General features: G+C 37.9%; 1 protein-coding gene across 1 annotated transcript in view; it reads right to left on the bottom strand.

Annotated features, from left to right (window-relative positions):
- Positions 1-23,405, bottom strand: part of LOC107731589 (cadherin-2-like) — a 65,509-nt gene that overhangs the window by 26,003 nt on the left and 16,101 nt on the right. The window contains exons 3-11 of the mRNA XM_016542712.1: positions 22,364-22,584; positions 16,049-16,201; positions 15,001-15,156; positions 13,549-13,693; positions 13,292-13,464; positions 11,359-11,496; positions 9,860-10,045; positions 4,369-4,622; positions 3,971-4,113 (exon numbers count right to left, since the gene is read on the bottom strand). Of these exons, the coding sequence (XP_016398198.1) occupies positions 3,971-4,113; positions 4,369-4,622; positions 9,860-10,045; positions 11,359-11,496; positions 13,292-13,464; positions 13,549-13,693; positions 15,001-15,156; positions 16,049-16,201; positions 22,364-22,584 (1,569 nt within the window). The remainder of the gene's footprint in view (positions 1-3,970; positions 4,114-4,368; positions 4,623-9,859; positions 10,046-11,358; positions 11,497-13,291; positions 13,465-13,548; positions 13,694-15,000; positions 15,157-16,048; positions 16,202-22,363; positions 22,585-23,405) is intronic.

The raw sequence follows: 23,405 nt of genomic DNA, 5'->3' as shown, positions 1-23,405 counted from the left end.
GGTGAAATATGTATTGCAATATGGGTCAATGCTGAACAAAATTTCTCCTCAGCAGTATTTAGTATAGTATTGAAAATATAATAATAATAATTATTATTATTATTTTAGTAAAAAACTCAGTTACGATTGATACTTAGACTTGAGAATGGATTCTTTCGATACAACACCAGCAGGGCTGTCAATTTTTTTTTTCAGAATTTCGAATATTTGTTGAATTTAAAATAAAAATCCACATTAAAATGCAAAAACGTTGCATTCGAATTTTAGGTGTGCATCAGTCAGCCTTATCAGTGTCACACAAGATGTGATGACGATGTAAGTGTCATTGCATTTTAATGCTTTTCTTAACCTATCCAGCTGAACCCACTGGATGCGGTGCTGCTGGTTGTTCATTCAAAATATTGCATCATGCGGAGAAGATCTTATTTATGGCAAAACTGGAACCAAACCATTCACACAGAAAGCATATTTATCGCATTTTCTATAGGGACATCTATCACCGCTGCACTCGCGTCTCGCACAAGAGAGCCACATGTTTAGAAAGCCATGTAAAATTAATGTAAGTTCAAGGTAACACTTTATTTTAAGGTGTCCTTGTTACACACGTTACATGTACTTACTCCTATAATAACAATAATTTATGCATAATTACATGGAAGTAACCCTAATCCTAACCCTAACCATATAGTAAGTACATGTAGTTAATTAGTATTACTCAGTACTTAAATGTATAATTACACTGTAACAAGGACACCTTAAAATAAAGTGTAACTTAAGTTCAACTTTTAAAAAACATGTCTCAAAACTTTATGGCTGATTTCTCCCCATCCCACTTCATCTCATGCTTTTAAATGAAAAAAGTACTCTTTGTGATTGGTTTTCGGTCCTTTGTGTTAAACTATGCATACATGATGCTGTTTTGTTTCTAAGTGTTTAAACAACTTAAGTAATTATATTTGATTTGTAAACTTTATTTAAAATGTTATGCACTTTTTCAAAGATAGTCGTGTTATTTATTGCTTTAACGTGCATTAGTAATATGTTGCTCCCTCTTGTGGCCTCAGAAGAGAAGCCAAAGGCTTTTTTCCCCCTAACTGAAATGATGCCCTTTAAATTAGAATATAATTCGAATATTGATAATATGTAAATACAAAATTCGAATTTAGTTTTTCAGCCATTTTGACAGCCTTAAACACCAGTATCAAAAATATTGATTCCTTTGGATCGATTCGCCCAGATGCATTCTCAATAAGACCAAGAATATGAATTAAAAAAGTAAAAAGTCAATTCTGATTTCTTGTTTACTTTAAATGATGCCATTAAAATCAGTACTTTTTCTTGATGCGAGTTAGTATTAAAAGCTATTACTAAATCAAATGAGTTGTTTGCACTATTCAGCTGAAATATTCAATACAATGGTCATGTTAAAGTGTCATGAAACCCTGGTCGTTCACACCTCATACCTGAAGAAGACTCAAGAAACTGGAGTGGAGCAAAAATATGGAAAAGCGGGAGTGTAGAGGATGGGACATGTGAAAAAAACTTGACAACAAACTTCCCAGCATTTTATTATTAGAAATAACCATTCTTAAGAAATGTTATTGAATGAGCATTTTAACTGTCCAGAGTTATTGGTCAATAAGAAAAATGAGGATGGACTTTTTAAAAATATATATTTCATAGTATCTCGTTTAGCAGCACTTGGTCCTACAGTCTCTGATCAAATGCCATATATAGGTTTAACGCCCTTAAGCAGGGAGAATAAGGCATAGTTACATTTCTGTTCATTCTTCTATGAATTTCTGGTTACATCATTTTCTTCTGTTTTTCCAAATACTCTGAACATTGTGTCATCACAGTCATGATCAGATGTACAGCTGAATCAATGCTGTTATTCGCACGACGTATATTTCAATTAAAACAGACATGATGGAATAGGTGCATAGACGGAACCGGAACATGTTTGGATCGCTACAGTAATACGGTAATGAAATACCGAAGTCTATAAAATCTTCAAATGGACATGAACTGTGATCCATGCTGTGAATGTTGTTAAATGCATCGTTCCATTAAAAGCTTCTTACAAACATATTTTCCATTTGTGTTGGTAGCAAAACATTTGCAGGAAAACTCGAACATACTGCACTGAAGAAACGCACACTTTTGACCCATATATCTCCAATGACAAAAACAAGGGTTCAACAGATGAATTAATTCAATTATGCACTGTAATATTATCTCAAGCATAATACAGCGTAGTTATTGGACATAGAGAGTCCCTTCTCATGGAAGATGTGGAGAAGTGTTCAGAAACTGATGACGTCACAGCGAGCGGATGTGTTTAGCTCACACTTGTGACGTTTCTTCAACTTTGCTTTTCAAACCGCAAGAATGAAATGGGCTCAGAAAAAAGTCAAAAATAACCTATTTCTCTGTAATAATAAACACAATGAGTACTCTCACTGTTTTCAGCAATGTGCAACATTGGTATATATTTGGTATATTTGGATTTGTTGCATTTATAGCGTTGCTCGGTTTGAGCATTGTTTCTGCTAAAAAACATGACAAAAAGCCTCCTCTCTGTAAAACCACCATCACCTCTGACCATCTCATTTAGATTAATAGTGTTGTGTATTATAAAAAAACATATCATGCAAATGAAATATTAAACCTCTCTACTTATGATCCTTTCTGAACTCTAAATAACAGTAAGTGGCCAAGCAGATCTCAGTATTCCAGTGAGTTTTTGTTTGTTTCATGTTCTTCAAAAATAGCTAAGAGAAAGGTGCAAGGACATAATAATAATTCATTACATTTATATAGCGCTTTTCTAGGCACTAAAAGCGCTTTACATCTCCTCATCCACCACCAGTTAGGTGGTCACATCTTTTGACATTCATTAAAAACAGAGAAAACATGAGATAAGGTGACAGTGTTTGAGGACGTTCACTTGATGTAACAGTAGAAGGAATAATGGACACAAAGTGCACTGATTTTATAAGGAATAGTCGTCATCGATGCATTGAATTATTAAAAATGTATTTAAAAAAAGTTACCCAGGTGGTTATGCATACATACATACACTCACCGGCCACTTTATTAGGTACACCTTGCTAGTACCGGGTGCGCCAACAACCATTCCACGTTCAAAGTCACTTAAATCCCCTTTCTTCCCCATTCTGATGCTCGGTTTGACCTTCAGCAAGTCGTCTTCACCACATCTAGATGCCTAAATGCATTGAGTTGCTGCCATGTGATTGGCTGATTAGCAATTTGTGTTACCAAGCAATTGAACAGGTGTACCTAATAAAGTGGCCGGTGAGTGTATGTTATATGCATATGGACAAACATATACATATAAGTTTATTTACCAAAAAAAAGTATTTTTAGGATATTTTAGTCCCTTAAGTGTTGAGCTGTTTTCTTACTCCACTCTGACTACGCTTGTAATGCACAGAAACGACCCAAGCCGTGGTTATTAGCTCAATACCTGCACTAAAGCCACCGTTAAAGGCTTAAAAGTGGCACTAACAGAGATTCTGGTTGTTTCTATCCATTTATTTAGAATATAAAGGAAGCATACTGTACATGTGACTTTGAAAAGTTTTCTGTCTGTCCCTCAAACAACAAAGACAGAGAGAGGATGCGTTCCATTCAGAAATTATCACACTATTCTCTTGTCCTGTTCCCTCAGTCATCACGACAGTTATTTGCCTCCACCTATTTAGTTTCATATTGAGAGTATTCATAAACATGCTCTCAATAAAATTTCTAGGCGTATTTCTAGGGGTACATTTCTAGGCCAAAATTGATGTGTGATTGATTAATCAGCACATCCTGTGATTAATTAAATTAAATTGCTTGACAGCACTAGTTGAAAATTCATCTAGTGTATCGGCTCTCCTCATTCCCATAAAGAAATACACAAACACAAGAAAACAGATGTCATTTTGTCAGTCAGCAAACATACCGCTGTCAATGGCGAGGAACATAGCTGTGTAGATATTGTCTTGAACAAATGGAGACTCTCTGTCTAAAACAGCGATGGTTGTGATCCGTCCGCTTACGGGATCGATTCTCAGCCAGTTCGCAGGGTCAGACAGTGTGCTGTACCTAAGAAGAGCGTAAAAATGTTAAGATATACTAAAATCGAGGGTACATAAGATTTATATTCATTACATGTATTTTATATTACTGTTTTATACAAAAGTTAGTGTTGGTCCTTAAATCCGAGTGGTTGGACACATCTATAATATACCAAATGATCTCTTAAAAGAGGCGTAGAGTTCTTGACTGTCTCTCCAGCATGTGTTTTTAATTCTCCTCAAATACACGTGACTGATATTTCATTCAGTGGTTTGTGTGCACCTGAGGCTCTGCTGCTGGAAGCGGTCTGGATCCTGAGCGGTGAAGACAGTGATCTCAGACTCGGCCTGCATGCCTTCCTGCAGTCGGAGCACTTTAGGGTTGGGCTGGAAATACGGGCTCTCGTTGACATCCGTGACACGAATGGAGACGGTGGCTGTGGACTGACGGGGCAGACGGATGCCTTTGTCCAGAAGAACCTCATTTAGTGCCACCACCGTCAGCACAAATGATCTGTTGATCTCATAGTCAACGGACTGAAATAAAGATGGAAAATAAAAAGTGAAATAAATAAAATGAATTGTATGAATCAGCAATGTAGACGATCCATCTAAAATTTGGAATATTATATTCTATTCTTGCTGTAGTTCTGTCACTTCTGAGAGTTTATGTCTTGTTTTGTGTCTGAGCACATGGTTTTTCTAATTCCTGATCATGTGCTCGTTCTTGTCTTTTTGTAAGCAAACAGCAATTACACAGAAACATTAATTGTATCACTCACCATCTGTCCTTATAATGTTAATGCTATTTTTTAGGGCTGCCTCCTAATAGCCGACTAACCGTTAGTCGACCAGAAGAGGCTTGGTCGACCAAAATTTTATTAGTCACTTAGTCACAAAAAAAAAAAAAACACACAATGGCGAGGTCACGCAGATCGTTAACGGCTGGTCTATGGTAATGCAGTACAAACGCTCGCCTATCACTCATCGACCTCAAATATGACTTATTATCTGAAATATGTTAGTAGCAGTGACTTTACATGTCCGCTCAATCTAATATTGTCCTACAGAAATGTGCACTGTTCAAGTGTCTGCGGAGTCTGGAGCTGAACAGTAGCTCACTGCAGACAGACATTTTTGGTCACACAGATAAGAGTAATACATCTTTCAAATCTGTAAACACTCTCTGTTTATTTGTGTGCACTCACAATAACAACAAAACATGGTGCTTCTGTAAAATAATGAAAGCAACAGGATGTGCTTTCTGTCGTCTCGGTTTCTGTGAACTCAAGTGAAACTCAGAAACTCAGTGTATGCTAACCTTACAGACATGAAACATTTCTATAGAGAGTGAAATGTCTACTTTCAGATAAACCAATTCAAATAGAAAACAAATATTCTCAGATTATGTAATCCGTATGAAACAAGGCGCACCACTACAGCGGAGATGACGGGTCAGTGTCTCCGTCTTCATCTCTTAAACCGAAAAGTCAAGTCACCTTTATTTATATAACGCTTTTAACAATACAGATTGTGTCAAAGCAACTTTACAGCATTAAATAGGAAAATAGTGTGTCAATGCAAAAAGACAATAGTAAACACTCAATTTTCAGTTAAGAAAACACAGAAAGCACTAGTTTATCAATAAATTATTAAAATGTTAATGCAGCCTCCTTACTGTTTTTCCCTGACACATTCATAATCATTACTTCTGCCGGTGCGGTTTATCAGTGAATTATTAAAATGTTAATGCAGCTTACTTACTGTTTTTCCCTGACACATTCATAATCATTACTTCTGCCGGTGCGCTGTGGAAAGCTTTATGCGTGCGCTTGAGCGCTTATTAGGCTATGTAGGCAATTAAAGGCGCATTATAATGATTTAAATGGTTTATTAATAAACGTGCGATTAGATTTTAGCTATTATGCCGCCTGCAGTTGGAACAAGCTTCCAGAAGAGATCAGATGAAACATTAGCCACATTTAAATCCAGACTCAAAACTCATCTGTTTAGCTGTGCATTTACTGAATGAGCACTGTGCTACGTCCAAACTGACTGCACTGTATTTCATGTATAATCATTTTCTATTCTTAACTGTTTTAAATTCATTTTAAATACATTTTTAAATAATTTGTTTTATTGTTGTGATTATTTTTTATGATTATTTTTCTTTTATGTAAAGCACTTTGAATTACCATTGTGTATGAAATGTGCTATATAAATAAACTTGCCTTGCCTTGCCTAGTCGACTAATGCTACAAATGAATGACTACTAGTCGACCAGAAAAAATCTTTAGTCGGGGGCAGCCCTACTATTTTTATGAAATGCTCTGCACACCTAGTGAAATGACCATTTGTTCCACTGTATATGGCTGGAATGAAGAAAGAAACTCTCTTTCAGTTCTGTGTACCTTGTCACGTGCTCTTATGTGTGTTCAGCTCACGGCGTTGGGATCCTGACACTTGGTTCGGTTTTTCAGTGTTGGCATCCTGACATCCGTGATCTGTACACTTCTGTCACTTTGTTTGAACACATAACGAATTATGCTAAACTCACCATCCCTCACCTGATTATTCTGTTCTATTATGTGTGCTTTTCTTGCATTTAAAACTGCTCTGGCTTTGTGCAAACAGGGTACACATACAATTTTGTTTGCATTGACAATGTATTTACAGCTTTAAATTGCACATAGTTATATGCATCTTTAGAAGAACAGCATGCAGTCCATATAGCCTGCCAATGCTCAGCAAACTTGAACCATTCAAGAGGAAAAGTATGGGGATTGTGAGCCAGCTGCTTAGACACAGTGTACATTTTTGGATGCAAGGGCAGCTCTACACAAAACAGCCATATATGGAAAACCAGCTCTCAAATGTCACTGATGTGGCAAGTGTTGGCAGGTAATTGCATGCTAGGCTGACAGGTATGTGCCCCTCTGCATGTTTGGACCGGTCCTCTGTACTGATGCCAGTGGATCTCAATGGAGTCCTCTTCTTCCTCAGAGTCAGTCTCTGAAACAATTAAGAGAGCTGTTTTTTCTTTGGTGGCTTAGAATGTGTTGCTTGAGCCAGTTACTGTCCAGTCCTCCCATCCTTACTGATCAAACCCCACACTTCAGCTCTCTAAAGGTAGGATGAAGTGTTGTGACAATCTTCTACATCAGCACCAATAACTGTTTGCTGGAACTATCGGCAAAACTCCATGCTGATAGTTTTCCAGGTTGTGTCCGATGCTGGAGCGGCTGAGAAGGGTCTGCTGTCATTAAACAGTGCGAGAGCGGCCTCTAGAGGCGGAAATCACTGACCACTCTGCTGTTTGTTTTGACACGTGACACTGCGCGCTGCACAGAGCGGGAAACTTCAGATGCAGGTTTAAACAGCCGACAGAAAATCCTGCCACGCCACAGAGCACCATTCACATAGTTTTCCATTAAATTACATTATATTTGTCCCAAATCATTGTTAATGCACTGTACATAATGACTTCACCCTGGGCTGGAAGATTGTGTATTGTGCATTTTTTCAGCAAATTGTCTCTCTTTCTGTGGCTCTAATAAAGTATGCTATATTTAGAAAGCTATTATATAGATTGTGCTTTCTCTTTCCCTTTATTTGTTTTTTAAAACACCGAACTTCAAACTAATCTATGCCACATTGGTTATTCTTATTAAAAGTAAACTTTTGCCCATTTGGTGATTAAATAAAATGTTTTAGACTGCCGCTTGAATTGAACGCGATGCGTCCAGTGTGTGTGTGTGTGTGTGTGTGTGTGTGTGTGTGTGAGATACCTGCAAGTTGTCTGCGCAGCGCTGCACTTTTGCGCGGTGTGACTGCCATATTTTTTATTTTGATTAGATAATCATCAAGTGTTATAAGTAGAAGCAAATAATGTGTGAGAGAATACATACAATATTCATATGTATGTAATATCAATGCTATGGCCCTTGTGCAGATATTTAAAGATGGCCATGACTGCTGAAATGAAATGGTAACACTTTACAATAAGAGTCCATTTGTAACGTTAGGGTTAATGAAAGTTAAAAGAGGGTTAATTTTACATTTACATTTACTAACGTCAATGATTAATATAACGATTAATATTAATGTTTTTATTCATTTACAAATTACGGTTCAATTTTATGAAAATAAAATAGAATTTTATAAAAATGGTACTATTTTAGTTTTCATTGAGTATCCATTATAGGGCCTTTCGCACCGCTTTAGTTCCAGAACTAAATGTACAGTACTAAAGTACTGGGACGATTTTGCGTGAACTATTTCCCAGTACCATTTAAAGGGTTGCATTCGCACCGACAGTGTGTACTAGGAAGTGACGTAAGCCGGTCGACAGCGACGTTTGTGCGCGGCGTTCAACAACGGAAACAAAGAACAATATTAACAACAGGAGGATGGAGGACGCTGTGATCGGAGCTGTGTTTTTGTTGTGTCTCGCGGGTTTCACAATAATGGACATGGAATGTCGACGTATACGTAAAGCAATTGAAAGAACGGAAAAAAGACTAAGAATCTCCAAAGACAACTGGCAGTGCTACATTTGCTACAAGTGCCTGCACTTCAGCATCCGTCCATCTATCGCTGTTCTCCATACTTGCGAAATAAGTTGACACAATGTTTACAGTATGTTTACACAGCGTTTTAAATCATGGCGGGTGAGGGTGTTTTCATACGCGTTTGGCCAATCAATGTCTACTTACGTCACGATTAGTACCAGTTGTGCTGGTTAGACCCTGCTCCGGAGTAGGAGCTAATTTGGTTCTCGAAAAAGGCAGTCCGGTACTAAAATCGCACCCAGTTCCGGCGGTGCGAAAACGCCAAAAAGTGGGTAGTTCCACAATTAGTTCTGGTACTATGAAAAGGTTCCCGCGGTGCGAAAGGCCCTTATAAAAACTATCGGTTGATTAATCGGCATCGTCCAACCTAGCTATTGGTATCAGTAAAATCCACTATTGGTCGAGCTGTACAATCTTCAGCCATGTTCTGCTGCGAGGAACTTGTTGTAATCATTAACACACAACAGCCGCAGGCTCCAGCATCATCTCTGCAGTCGTTCCGCTCAGCCGGTGTTTGCGCGGTCATATCGGCTGTCTGTAGTCAGTGCCTTTCTCAGTAGGTGTTGGTTTCTCTGCAGAGCATAATTACACCTGGTCGACACATCATTTATGAGTGACTTCTTGTGTTCATTTGCAGCTTGATGTTGTGTGAAGTGTTTTAGTGGACTGTGTAAAATATGCAGCTGCTGTTCTATACTGTAGTGCACTGTCAAACATACAGTTCTGCAGAGAACACTGAAGATGTGGAAAGCTGCTCATCTATTCTTGTTATGACCGAGAGCAACTCGTTGAATAGACAGATGTGATCGTTATAATGTCTCGCAACCTTTCGTCCTCCACGATATGAACTGGGCTACCCATTTTGCCACAGCTGGACTGGTGATTTGTCTACTGGTCTTTCCGCCACATTGTCAGCTGTGGTCAGTGACAGATGAAGCCCTGTTTGCGTCAGCTGCATGCTTTGATTGGAAATGCTGTTTCAGACTGTATGTACAACAGTGGTAAGTAAAAACCACAGAAGACTTTTTTTTTGAGGGAGCCCTCTAGCAAAGATATATAATGGAATTGTGCATTCAGAAAACCTTTCTCAGTTTTTTTATTGCAGGCTTAAAATTAGATCATCTTCTTGTGAACTGTAGGTGATTCACAAATGTGTGTTGAAAGGTGTTCTTTCAAATGTGACAGTGCTCAGTATTTTCCTACCTTGACGACAGTCACCAGGCCTTCATTAGAAACGGGATCAGTGGGCACAGAGAAATGGCCCATGGGGTCACCGGCTGTTATCTTGTAGATGGTCTTCCACGCTCCTGTGTTGGGCTGGTCTTTGTCTGTTACTGTCAGGTTGGCCACAATTACATTGACCTGGTTCTCTGGTACCGTGCCAAAGAACTGCATAACATAACAAATGTACGTGACAGACACAAAACAGAGAACATGTCATGTTATTATTTATGTCACATGCTGATACTGTTTTATTAGTCAATGGACCTTTTCTTAATCTGGCCAGGATTTCTACATTTGCAAAAATGTCCTTAATTCAGCTTTTGTGTCATTATAAGGTGTCTATAGTCCAGTACTCAATATTTGCATTGCTTTGACCCTCTCCATAATTCCCACCTTATAAAAAAACAAAAAAACTGTTTGATTATTAAATGGCTTGCAGCAACTAAGGGCCAAATTTCTGCCTCTCAACCATTAGCTTCATTACTCTCAGTGAACGTGCAAACCGCTGTCGAGTCACGCCAGGTTCACACATACTCCGTTTGCAGAAGCAGCACGAGCTCTCTGTGCTTTCACATATGATGCATTCGTAGAGCATAACCAATCTGCAGCTGTAGACCTATACCACAAACACAACAAATATTCATGATTTTTATTTCAAATCCAAGAGTGTTTTTTTTTTTACTAAAAATGGTTTGTCAGCATTTCGATTCTCTTTGTACAGTTCTACAGTCTACAAGTGGTAAAACATTTAAACAGATGAAAACAGCTCACTCTCGTCTTTTCCTTTGTTTTTAAATCTTTATACAAGAATTCCTGCGAGTCATGTGAGGTACGGGGTAGTGTTCCTGGAAGGCACTGCCAGACCGCATCCGTGCGCAGTGTGAACGCTCAGTCCGTTAACATGTGAGTGTGTGAACCTGGCATCAGTACAGTCACCACATCAAAGCACACATTTACAGAGGAATTGCACAAAAAATACTATAGTTTTAAATGTCATAAATATATGGACTTGTTAATGTATGTTAGCCATGCATACCTGTCATCTTGCAAAATTACTTTTTCCAGAATAAAATGTGTGTGTGTGTGTGTTTGTGTACCTGGTATTTATCACGTTATGGGGACCAAATGTCCCCACAAGGATAGTAATACCAGTAAATTCTGACCTTGTGGAGACATTTTTTAGGTCCCCGTGAAGAAACAAGCTTATAAATCATACAGAATGTTTTTTGAAAATCTAAAAATGCAGAAAGTTTCCTGTGAGGGGTAGGTTTAGGGGTAGGGTTGGTGTAGGGCGATAGAATATACGGTCTGTACAGTAGAAAAACCATTACGCCTATGGAGAGTCCCCACAAGGATAGCAAACCAGACATGTGTGTGTGTGTGTGTGAGTGTGTGTGTGTGTGCGTGCGTGTGCGTGTCTGTGTCTGTCTGTGTGTCTGTGTGTGTGTGTCTGTGTCTGTGTGTGTGAGGGATCTTACGGTCTCAGAGGTAAACTCCGGAGGGTTGTCGTTGACGTCTGTGACGGTGATAACAGCAGTTCCTGTGTTAGAAAGACCGTACATGGGGTTTCCTTCCATGTCAGTGGCTTGAATAATCAGTGTGTACTGAGGCACTTTCTGCAGAGAGAGACCACAACGTCAATGTTCACATTTAACTCATTAATCCAACTGAACACGGTTGAGAAAGTACATTCTTTCTTGCAAAGGTGAATATTATGAAAACGTATACATTTCAAAAAATTGAAGCAGAGAATGAAGTGTTTTGCTTTCAGGGCCATGTTTATTTCCATCTGTGTCTAATTTACTAATTAGCATTCTGTGTGATTGTCTTTGCTTATGTTTGGGTGGATGCTTATGTAAGATGGTGCTTAAAAGTTATGTTTGATTTCTACTGAAATTTATGGTGATGTTCATGGTAAATTAATTAAATTAATTGTTTTGGAATTGATTTGCACCAGTAGTCTGATGGAAATAGTCATGTTGCACAATCTAATAGTGTCTTTAAGCTCGTGTTTGGTTATGTGGACTTTCAGTTTCAGTTCATGTCCTTGTGTTAATCAGCCTGTGGGCGGCACGCTAATGTTGTCTCTGAATGTTGATTTAGAATGCTGCAAGTTGTAGAGGAATTTAAGTGAGGAAATGAAAATTATGTCTCATCTCAAAATAAATGAACACAACTAAACTATATAAAGGCTTTTCACATGAGCACATTTAAACTAAAGGATTAACACTTTCATTAATTTAAAACACTACTCCACATAGTAAAAAAAACAGACATGCCAGCTAGTTTCTGACATGATAGCTGAAGCTGACTGATATCGTCTTGGTCCAGAGCGAGTTAAGGTAAGGTGAAAATAAGTGGGGCAGTCTCAAACCTGCCCAAATGGCTCTCAGTGAGAGCGTACTGCAGTTCCACTTTTCACCACAGATTTACATTTTAAAATGTGTGGGGCGCTGTTGAGTTCAGGAGGGCACGGTGCGACTGTCCCACTTAGTATCTTTTTTACGCACCTGCCGAAACTTGCCATGAATTTGAATATACCTTGCGCATTTTATGACTTAAAATTGTCAAGAAAATACAAAAAATATTTGATTCAGAATGCTGAACACATTTACAGCTTTTTATTTATTCAGTTTATATAGAGGGTCTATGTTTTGGGTGAATATTACATTGTTTCATTTTTTACTTTTGTTATTAGATTATTAAAGTCTGTGATGTTCAGAGACGTCCATGACTCTCTGAGCTCACCCTTGATAATTCTCAAAGTCAAGTAAAGTCATGTCAGTTTGGAATCCTATTTGATTCTCATATTTACCTACATTTCTTACATTAACACGTTAGTTCTGGTCCTGGAATCTGGTCAGGCGAGGTTCAAGAGTGCAGATACAGATGTTTGAGTGTTTGTGTCCTTCTGTGTGTCAGTGCTGGGGATTTTACAGGGACTCTTTCTGCAGTTAAAGCATTACATCAGCAGGTGGCATTGAGTGATATGAAAAGAAATAACAAAAAACATTCCTCAAGCTAAATGTTCTGTTTGTACTATGTGAAATTTATGATCTATTTAAACTGCAGAGAAACTGGGAATTTCTGTGTGTCAAGTCTTTCTACAAAAAGGGCTTCTGAAGACGTGTCTGAGAATCCTGCAGCTTGGGCCTTGTTCCTTTTTGTTAAAGTTGTGATATAAGCTTGCTTGTGATTCAGTTCTGTTCGAAAACCCTGACAAAAGATGATTTTATCAAAAACATTATTTTTCTAAATTATATATATATACTGTATATATGTTTTTTTCCTCCTTTTTTTGTTTAATATTTCATAGATTTAGCCCCACATCTAAAAAAATGTTGGGAGCAGTTGAACTAATCCAGATTTGTTTGTAGCGGTCAGATAATGTGTGACAGATGGACCGCGCACCTCTCGGTCCAGGCCAGCAGCGACAGTGATGATGCTTCCCGTCGTGTTGTTAATGGTGAACATGTTTGGACTGGGAATGTCGGGATTCTGAGACACAATCTTATAGCGCAGCTGGCCGTTTAGAGTTCCAGGATCATCCTTGTCCACCGCCGTCACTGTCATTACTGACGTGCCTATATAAATCAAACACAAACTATAATAAGACAAAACATATACACTCAGCAAAACCTAGTTTTATTGATCTGAAATGGTTTAACCTGGTTTAGAGCCTTCAGGAACACTTCCATTCCAGATCTGCTGGATGAACTCTGGCCGGTTGTCATTCATATCAATAACGTTGATTATGACGTCAATGGGGTTTTCCACCTGATTACCGTTCAGATCCACAGCGTGTGCCCTCAACTGATGCCATAACACACAGAGTACTGTATAAATAAATCAATAAATACAGGGCATGCACAACACATCCTTCAGTGTAGCAAGAAGAGTAGATTACTTTTACTTTGCTCACTGACTTTATGACAACACATTTATTTAAATACATAATATCAAGATACTGTTCAATAAATTGTGAAAATGTCTAGAGAAGGTTAATACTGTTCAAAGGCTCTATTAGTTTAGGAGGCATTCATTCGTTTCACCAGGTCTCGTCACTCGAGATTAATTAGGAGACACAACTTCTCTGAGTTTTATCTGTTAACTGTTCCAAACTCAACTGGTTCAATTCAACTGGTTCTGAACACAAGTATAAAAGGAATTTTGAAATGTACACCACCATTCAAAGGATTTTCAAAGGTAATATTTTAAATGTTTTTGAAAGAACTCTCTTCTGCACACCAAGGCTGCATTTATTTAAATAAAAATACAGCAAAAACAATGAAATTGTGAAATCTTATTACATTATAAAGCAGCTGTTTTCTGTGTGAATATCTGTTAAAGTGTAATGTATTTCTGTGTTGTGCAGCTGTATTTTCAGCATCATTACTCCAGTCTTCAGTGTCACATGATCTTCAGAAATCATTCTAATATGCTGATTTGCTGCTCAACAAACATTTATTATTTGCTTTTTAAAGGTGACACGGCTGCATTTATTTGATCAAAAATACAGAAAAAAACAGTAATATTGTGAAATGTTATGACAATGTAAAATAACGTTTTCTATGTGAATATGTGTTAAACTGTAATATATTTCTGTGTTGTGCAGCTGTATTTTCAGCATCATTACTCCAGTCTTCAGTGTCACATGATCTTCAGAAATCATTCTAATATGCTGATTTGCTGCTCAACAAACATTTATTATTTGCTTTTTAAAGGTGACATTTTTCGCTGGATTTGTCGATGACTGCATTTCAGACGAGTTAAAAACACTTCTGATCAGTGTCTGCATGACATGAACTGATTTCAGCTAAATAATACAGGGCTTAAGCCCCTGATTTTCAAAATATGTAGTTTTGCACAGTAGAAATAATCTGCCCTTTTTACAGTTCTTACAATCAAATGTTCCATTCAATCCCTCTTTCCCCTCAGCCCAGGACTCTGTTTTATTACTCAGCGTATAGAGAGAGATCGCTCTCCTGTGAAATGCATCAGCTGAACCCGCTGCTGAATACAGGCAAACATGGACAGTTATTTCAGTTTCACAGCGCATTCTTGAAAACAAAAGAAGAGCTAGAGTTTAGAGTGGAGCACATGGGCAGTGATGAACTCACATTGAAGATGGGCAGGTGCTCGCGGTCCAGGGGCTTGAGGACCGTCAGGAAGCCTGAGATTGGGTCAATAGAGAAGACTCCGGTGGGCGGCTGGTCAGCGCCGGGACCCGTCACACTGTAACGCAGACTCACCTTCTCATCGTTATCTGAGCGAATCTACACCACAGCAGAGAGCACAACACAAACACGTCAATGCCTGAACCTCGAGCACTGTACTTGAGCAATAAACATCTTTCCTGACACAGAACGTTTCATATAAAGCTGAGAAGGACATGATTTACTCCAATGATTTTATTGGATGGTCAGATATCAGAATGGGGTCACATCTGAATGCGGGTTTTCAGTGGATCGTGACAGACACCAACAGCAAACACACACACTCACACACACTCACTCACACACACACACACACACACACACACACTCTCTCACTCAACACACACACTCACACACACTCACTCACACACACACACACACACACACACACACTCTCTCACTCACTCACTCACTCACACACACACACTCACTCACACACACACACTCATACACACACACACACACACTGGTCAAGATCAGCTCTACATACAGTATCCTGATTGTGAGACTTCTTTTCAAACTTATCCTTCCTGATATTATTGCTATTAGCCAGTATTAAATTATTGTGTTAACAGTTGGCAAGATTGCAGAAGGGCTGCATTATCAGTAACCTAAAACACTGACTGAATTGCTATTTGGCAACTGTATTTGGACATAAGTTGATATTAACCAATATTAACCAGTGGCTGATGTGAGATCAGTCACGAAGTAAAGTCTATTCAGAGGCAGAACGAAAAAAAAAAAAAGAATCAGAAAAAGAGAGAAAGGAGACCATTTTGATTCCATGTTAACACATGCTTTACCCTAACAACACAGAAGATTCATTCATATGCATAAATATATCAATATTTATAAAAAATTATATTTATAATGTGTGCATGTGCATACATACGGAATTTGTGAGGTCATATGATATTTCTATAATTGTGTGTACAGTAAGTGTTGATCTTACCCTGACCAGCTCCATTGGGAAAGGCCCTCTTGAGTTTTCTGCCACATTAATAGGAGGAATAACCCAATCTCTCTTCGTGCGTTTGAGAGACATGTCTATCTGACGGGAAGGAAACACTATTTCTGGTATATCTCCCCTGAGCACATCTCGATCCTGCAGATACACAGGTCACAGGTCAAGAAATGGGTTAAATCTGTGTCACAATGAACTCCTGCATTTCACAGCCAATCACAGGCATCGATCAGTTATAATAACAGGAATGACCAATGACAATGAAGCACCTGTTCAACTTAAAAAAACACCTAAAACATTTGTTCATAAAACATTATTTGTGTAAAACACCGCAGTCTCTCTCTCTCTCCCCTGTAAATGTCAATCTCTTACAGCCTGTAGGTCAGGGGTTTTCAAACCTTTTGGAGCCAGGGACCCCTTACAGAGGAGAGGATTTTCCAAGGACCCCCTCATAATTATAACAGTGTTTAAGGCTAAAGTTTAATGTGGGTAGGAGGAATAAACATAATATGAATGTTTTATTGGCGCAAACGGTCCCCATTGTATATGTACTTTTTAATAGGCTACTACAGCATAATATAATTAAATTTACCATATTTTCTGGAAAGTTGCACAAGGTCAGGGGGAAAAAACAACAAAACAAAACATAAGTCGCATGGTGTGTAAGTCGCAGTTTACTATTACTTTCAGAAATAATTTACTGACTGAATAGGTCTAAATAAAACGAATGTTAGGGGGGAAAAACATTATAAACACTAACATGAATTTTACTTCCCCTCACCCTAAATCATTTACGTTTTGTGGCATTCATAACAGAACAAAAATAAATGAATATATATGTATATAAAAAAAATAATTAGAGTGCCGATCATTACAAACAACATTTATTTTAAATGCCATAGGCACTGATCCCTTGGGTGCTCGTGAAAAACACAAGATAGTCTTCATTCATTTTAACCAATAAGAAATGGATTGCAGCTTTTAAAGAATGTGTGTATTATTTGGTTGGTAATTGCATGCATTTCACTTTGCAAGATAAATTGTGTAGTGAATTCATCAAACGCACCATCAAACGACGTATACCCTACCATATATATTTTTACTATGCTGACTATGTTTTTCTAGTTATCGAAAAAACTAGCACCCAGTATAATGAATTACTGAGTAATGAGAATGTTTAAATATGTTAAGCATTTGTTGCGTATGTGTATGATAACTTAGCCCGGTCATCATTTACTTGAGTAAACAGCGGTGAAAATGTGTTTTATAAAAAAATAAAATGCTCGTTTCTTGCACCCACCGGCAGAAACATAAATCGGCGCCTATGGCTATGTCCATAACCAGTGTTGGGGGTAACGCATTACAAGTAACGCGAGTTACGTAATCAGATTACTTTTCTCAAGTAACTAGTAAAGTAACGCTGTGAATGTGCATTAATTCATCCCACTCACAAAAAACAGATTTAGTATTCAAAATGAATTAAAACACTGAAACGCAAACTCAGAATATGACGCAAACCTGCAATAATTAAATGTTAAACAACACAAATATCCTTTATGTATTTAATCCCATTCTATTAACCAATGTCTTTGCTTCTGACCTTCGATGATCCAGTTCAACCGTAATAATAAGCACAAATTACTCTAGACAAACATTTGTGTCTTTTTTTATTGCTGAAGTGTGTTGAAATTTCTTCTTCTGCATTCTACTGTACGGATGTAAATTTACTTTCCCTCCAGGCTTATTCATTTCACTTCTGGTGTGAAAAGGCTTTTATATTTGCCAAAAATAGAACTTTTTATTTTAAAAACAAACAAGCAAGCCCTGTCCAGATTTAAAAAGTAACGCAAAAGTAACGTAACACAGTACTTTCCATAAAAAGTAACTAAGTAACGTAATTAGTTACTTTTTAGGGAGTAACGCAATATTGTAATGCATTACTTTAAAAGTAACTTTCCCCAACACTGTCCATAACAAACTAAATTTACTTACTAAAAACTGAAACTTAACCACACAGTGGGCTCACAAACCTCTCATTCGGCATGAATCGTTTCCATGAGTGAATCGTTACGCAGTCTAACATTTGGTTGCTAAACTATTAGGCTACTAAGTAAAGAAGGCTTTGTACTTCTCTCAGGTCCGAATATCTACTAACAGCATCCTTCACATATGCAAAAAAGTGTTTGGAAAAACACCACGGCATGCTCGCGCAAAACCTACATATTGTACAACAGACTAGTTAAATTGAGTCACCAAATACCTTTTGTAGGTTTAGTTGTCTTATTTAGTTTGCTGATGATGAGGCTGTGATGTCAAGCTGCAATGCTAGAACTGATATGTTGTGTGCGCGCGGGAGGCGCCGGCGCGAACACTTTGGATTCCTTATATCAGCGGAAAAATGTGACATCTCGTCAGATAAGAGCAAGACATCATTCAAAACGGTCTGTTTTTATTTGTATACCTTCAAAATGACAAAATAAAGAAAATGACAAAATAAAGAAAACAAACAAAATGCGCTTGCCGTCTTGGTCTCTGTGAAGCACTTCCTAAAATGAAGAAAAACTCTGTGATACTCTCTACTTGTCAAACAGACATGAGAAATATATTTAGCTATATAAACCTTGAAGTGTCCACTTTTAAGTGTTTACGCTTTGCTTATTTGACATTTAATGCATTATATAAGTCACTTTGGAATATAAATCATAGCACGTTTCAGAAGATAAAAAACACGTGTTGCAGTCCGGAAAATACGGTATATACCCCCTGCCTTTGTGTCACGGACCCCAGTTTGAGAACCCCTGCTTTAGGAGTTCATCTGCTTTACATCACATTCTGACAAAAAAATAAGTTAAACAAACAGGGAGTGATTACTGAAAACACATCTGCATTGTTTTCATTTACCAGCATGAACAGCTTCTAAGACATAAGTTGTACCTTCTTTTTGGCACATATCTCTTCCTAACAGAGCCTTGACCGATGAGTATGAAATCTCTGGAGAAACACTTCTGCTGCTGTTTTTGAGGTGTTTTATGAACCGTACAGAAAATAAATGAACAGTGTTGAAGTGTCTCTCATGTCTGGGCTCTGTCACTTTGGTCTGGGGCCCGTTTCAGTAAGGAGGTTCAACCAACTATGAGTTAAAACGTGAACTCTGAGTTGACTTACTCTGAGATGGGAAATTCTTAGTTTTCGGTTTCAGAACCGCTGAATTGAGTTAGTTCAATCCACTCTGAGTAGGTTGACTCTGAGTATAGCGCGTGCACCACGACTATGAAAAGCCATGATCAATAGAGCTCCGATATTATGATTCATCGGATTCATCACATATCGGAGTTATAATATCACAGGTGAAAACTGGCAGAACGGTAGGTTATTGAACTAATAGGCTATTCATTTTCATGGTATCCCACGGGTAAAAAAATAAATAAATAATGATTATATTTATTAAAATTATAAATACTTTTATCATTATTAAACACTCGTTATGCACGTTACTTCCACTTTTAGAACATTTTCTTCATTTTTATTGAAAATAAATTCTAATGTGATATGTGATGGGAAAAATTAGAAGAGCGAGCTCGGCAAAAGGCGGACTCGAACCCGGTCAATCGCGTCACAAGCTAGTTCTCTGCACCCAACGCACTAATGCCTAGACCACTGAAGCTGTTATTTACATGCCTCCTATTTAACCTTGTGTGACATTGGAGGGGTGGAGTTACTGTAAATTTGCATTTAGTAATAGACACTCCGAATAATCTTGTTTTCCATTTGCATTAAGATTATTTTTATTACCACACTGGCAGATAAGTTTACTTAAGTAAAATGCACTTAGACCCCCCCCTAGGATACAAGACTAAATATCTTATATAATTTTCTTATATAGAGAATCCATATTGATTTAAGAATTTTTAGATATTTGTACTTGAAATAAGAAAAAATACTTAGTAAGAAAAGCATTTTTGCAGCGTGCATGAAAGTATTTAAACATCGCTTGCACTTTAAAAAGGGGGAGGAGACGTAAGAAACTCTGGGTTTAATGAAGAAAACCTGCTCCCGACCTGTGATGGGAAAAGTGAGAAGAGCGAGCTCGGCAAAAGCCGGACTCGAACCCGGTCACTCACGTCACAAACTAGTTCTGTGCGCCCAACACGTTACTGCCTACACTACTGAAGCCATCATTATTGCACGTCGTATTTAACCTTGTGTGACACTGGAGGGCAGAGCTACTGTAAATCTGCACTTAGTAATAGACACTCCGAATAATCTTGTTTTCCATTTGCATTAAGATTATTTTTATTACCACACTGGCAGATAAGTTTACTTAAGTAAAATGCACTTAGACCCCCCCCTAGGATACAAGACTAAATATCTTATATAATTTTCTTATATAGAGAATCCATATTGATTTAAGAATTTTTAGATATTTGTACTTGAAATAAGAAAAAATATTTAGTAAGAAAAGCATTTTTGCAGCGTGCATGAAAGTATTTAAACATCGCTTGCACTTTAAAAAGGGGGAGGAGACGTAAGAAACTCTGGGTTTAATGAAGAAAACCTGCTCCCGACCAGGTTAGGTTCATAGAGTAAGTTACCATGGTAACTGACTCTGAGTATAAATTACCTCTCTTTCAGAAACGGGCTTGACGTACCCTGCTTTCTCGGGTTTGACATGCCTCCCATTCTGAAATGGAAAACCCAGAGTTTCCCTTATTTCAGGGTTAACATACTCAGAGTTTTCACTTAACCTCCTTTCTGAAACGGGCCCCTGGTCTGTTCTTGGCTATGTGAACTGTCTTGTCTCTCGGGCCGTGCGCTCATCTTGTGTCTTTGGGTGTTGTGTTGTTGTGTTTGGTGTAGCAGCTCGTGAGTTCTCATTGGCTGTGTGCTGTCGTGTTGTCTTGTGTGAACATGAGGATCATCTCATTGGCGGCGTGTTCTAGTTTTGTTTTGTGAGCACATGGTTTTGCTTTGTTTCTGTGTCTATTGTGTAACTCCACCCATCTTGTTAACCCATTATTGGTTCATTTGCTCCACCTGCCTTCCCTCATTACTCTCCTTGTTTGCCTCCCTATTTATTCTCCCAGTGTTTTCTGTCCTGTGCCAGTTTGTCGTCTAATTTTCCCTTGTTTTTTGTTGTATTTTATTATTTAATATAAAGCCCACAGCAATGTCTGCATTTGAGTCCTCGCCTCATCTTTAACCCAAACCTGACGCCTCAGTGTTCTTTTCATTGCTTTTATAAGATTCTGCAGCAGGCGCTCAGCCGACCTACTGATACACAATGATATTTAGCATTCTTCAGTAAGAATTACCCTTACAAAAAGAGAAAAACATATTTAAGTATGCTATAAGCATACTTTTCAAACTGAAAATTCAATGGGAAAAATCTCAACGCTTTCTTGTTCCTTCACATAATCCTATAATGAGGAAGGAATTTAAAAAATGTTATGTGAATTACAATGAATGTGAATTAGAAATACTTGACAATGCTTTGTGTGACGTGTTATAGTTTTGTTGTTGTTGTTGTTTAGTTTTTCCCTTTTTTTTTTTACGTTTGCTGAATCTTTGGCCCATTGTCCTGAAACTCTAAACACAAAAATGCACAACTCTACAAATCTCCAACAAAAGCAAACACTGCATCCAAAACTTTTTTTTTTAATCTCTGTTCAAAATTGTTTTTTGGCACCAAACGTGTCTGAGTGAGAGCCACTGTGGGCCACTGATTACATAGCCTCATCAGCCAATGAACAGCCCTGATTCTATACTGACCCGTACACTTCAGACAGCTTTAAATGAAGATCAGCTACAACAGCAGAAGCAACAAAATGGTGCCTATAGCCATATATAAAATACAAAAAAGGTCTCATGCCCGATGTATAAATCTTTCTGTAGAATCACGCATAAGCACAAAAGGCATAACAAAGCAGTGTACGCTCACAAATTTAGCAGTTTTATAAAACAATACACCAGAATCTGTGCAAAATTCCCTTCATAAATCCCAGTCAGTGCAAGATGCAACTTTATTTTATATAGACTGGGTCAGCGCATGAGGGGAGACATGTTGAGATCAAATGACCAGCTGAGCAGCCCCGCTTATGGATGAACCATTGATGCTGCAAACAGTGCATTTCTAACTGAAACCTTGCTGCATCCATGCCACAATGAGTGTCAGCCAGAACAGACAAATATCTGTGTAAATGCGCTACAGACGCTCACTTGACGGCTACTAAAATACAGTCCAGAAGAGAACTCCCCATCACACATGAGCTGTGTTCCAGCTGACGTATGATGCATATGTCGTACCGTTGTTGGATGGTCTCTGGCAGCAAGCAGTCTGACCTGCGTCTGCCACTGCTGCTGGCTGTGTTCATCCTGGGCTCTGATGAGCAGAGGTGATGTCCAGGAGCGGGACTGAAGCAGCGGCCGCAGGGCGAACACAACCCCATCCACTGATATCCCAAAGTCTCCAGGCTGACTGCATTCAAACCTCACACGAGCTCCTCTGCCACAGTCCACATACTTCACTGCAAGACAAATAAAAAACACATCACACACATCATACATCCAAGATACAGCCCAGAGGAAAGGAAACAATATCAAGTGTTTCTCCTAGACAGAAATGGGGTTATTATTATTGTTATTATTATTATTACATGAACAAGTCTACTGCTTATATTTGTCTCCTAAAAAAAATAAGGTAATATCTAGGAATGCACTATATTAGATTTTTGCCAATATCCAATATGCCAATATTTTTCAAATATTTCAAATAATATATGCAGATACCGATATATATTTCCTTTTGTTTTGAAACAACACCAAATCTCTCCTGTGCAGAAATTATAAACCAATTTTTTTTTAAGCAAAAATGTACTTGTTAGAACTAATAATCATGATTAAAGTTCTTTTTTTAATAAGAGTACACTGAAAACATTGAAAATAGCTATAATAAAATCAATATCTGCAGTTTTTTCCCAGAAAAATGCAGTTGAAACCTTAATATTTTATTTGTGGATTTAATATTAATAGATGGAACAAAGCAAAAGAGCCGTAAAAATTCAAAAAATCTTTTATCTTTTTTAAAAAATATATTACATATTAATTAATAAATCTGTACATATTAAATTATTTAATTTGCAAGTTCCATGTTTATGATTTTATTCGTGTAAGCTATAGCTTCTGACCTTTAATTCAAAACAGACTCATGATTTATGACATCAATTACTGATTTATTTATTCAGAAACACAAGTATCTTGTGTATTTTACTTTCATTTTATTACAAGTAGGCCAACAGCGCCCCCTCAGTAAATAACAGGCTTTACTGGATGGGCGTTAGGACCTGGG

Source organism: Sinocyclocheilus rhinocerous, unplaced genomic scaffold, assembly GCF_001515625.1.
Source record: "Sinocyclocheilus rhinocerous isolate Xijiao unplaced genomic scaffold, SAMN03320098_v1.1 scaffold1933, whole genome shotgun sequence".
Taxonomy (NCBI): Eukaryota; Metazoa; Chordata; class Actinopteri; order Cypriniformes; family Cyprinidae; genus Sinocyclocheilus; species Sinocyclocheilus rhinocerous.
Note: the sequence above shows the minus strand (reverse complement) of the source record. Positions and strands in the feature narration are given on the sequence as shown.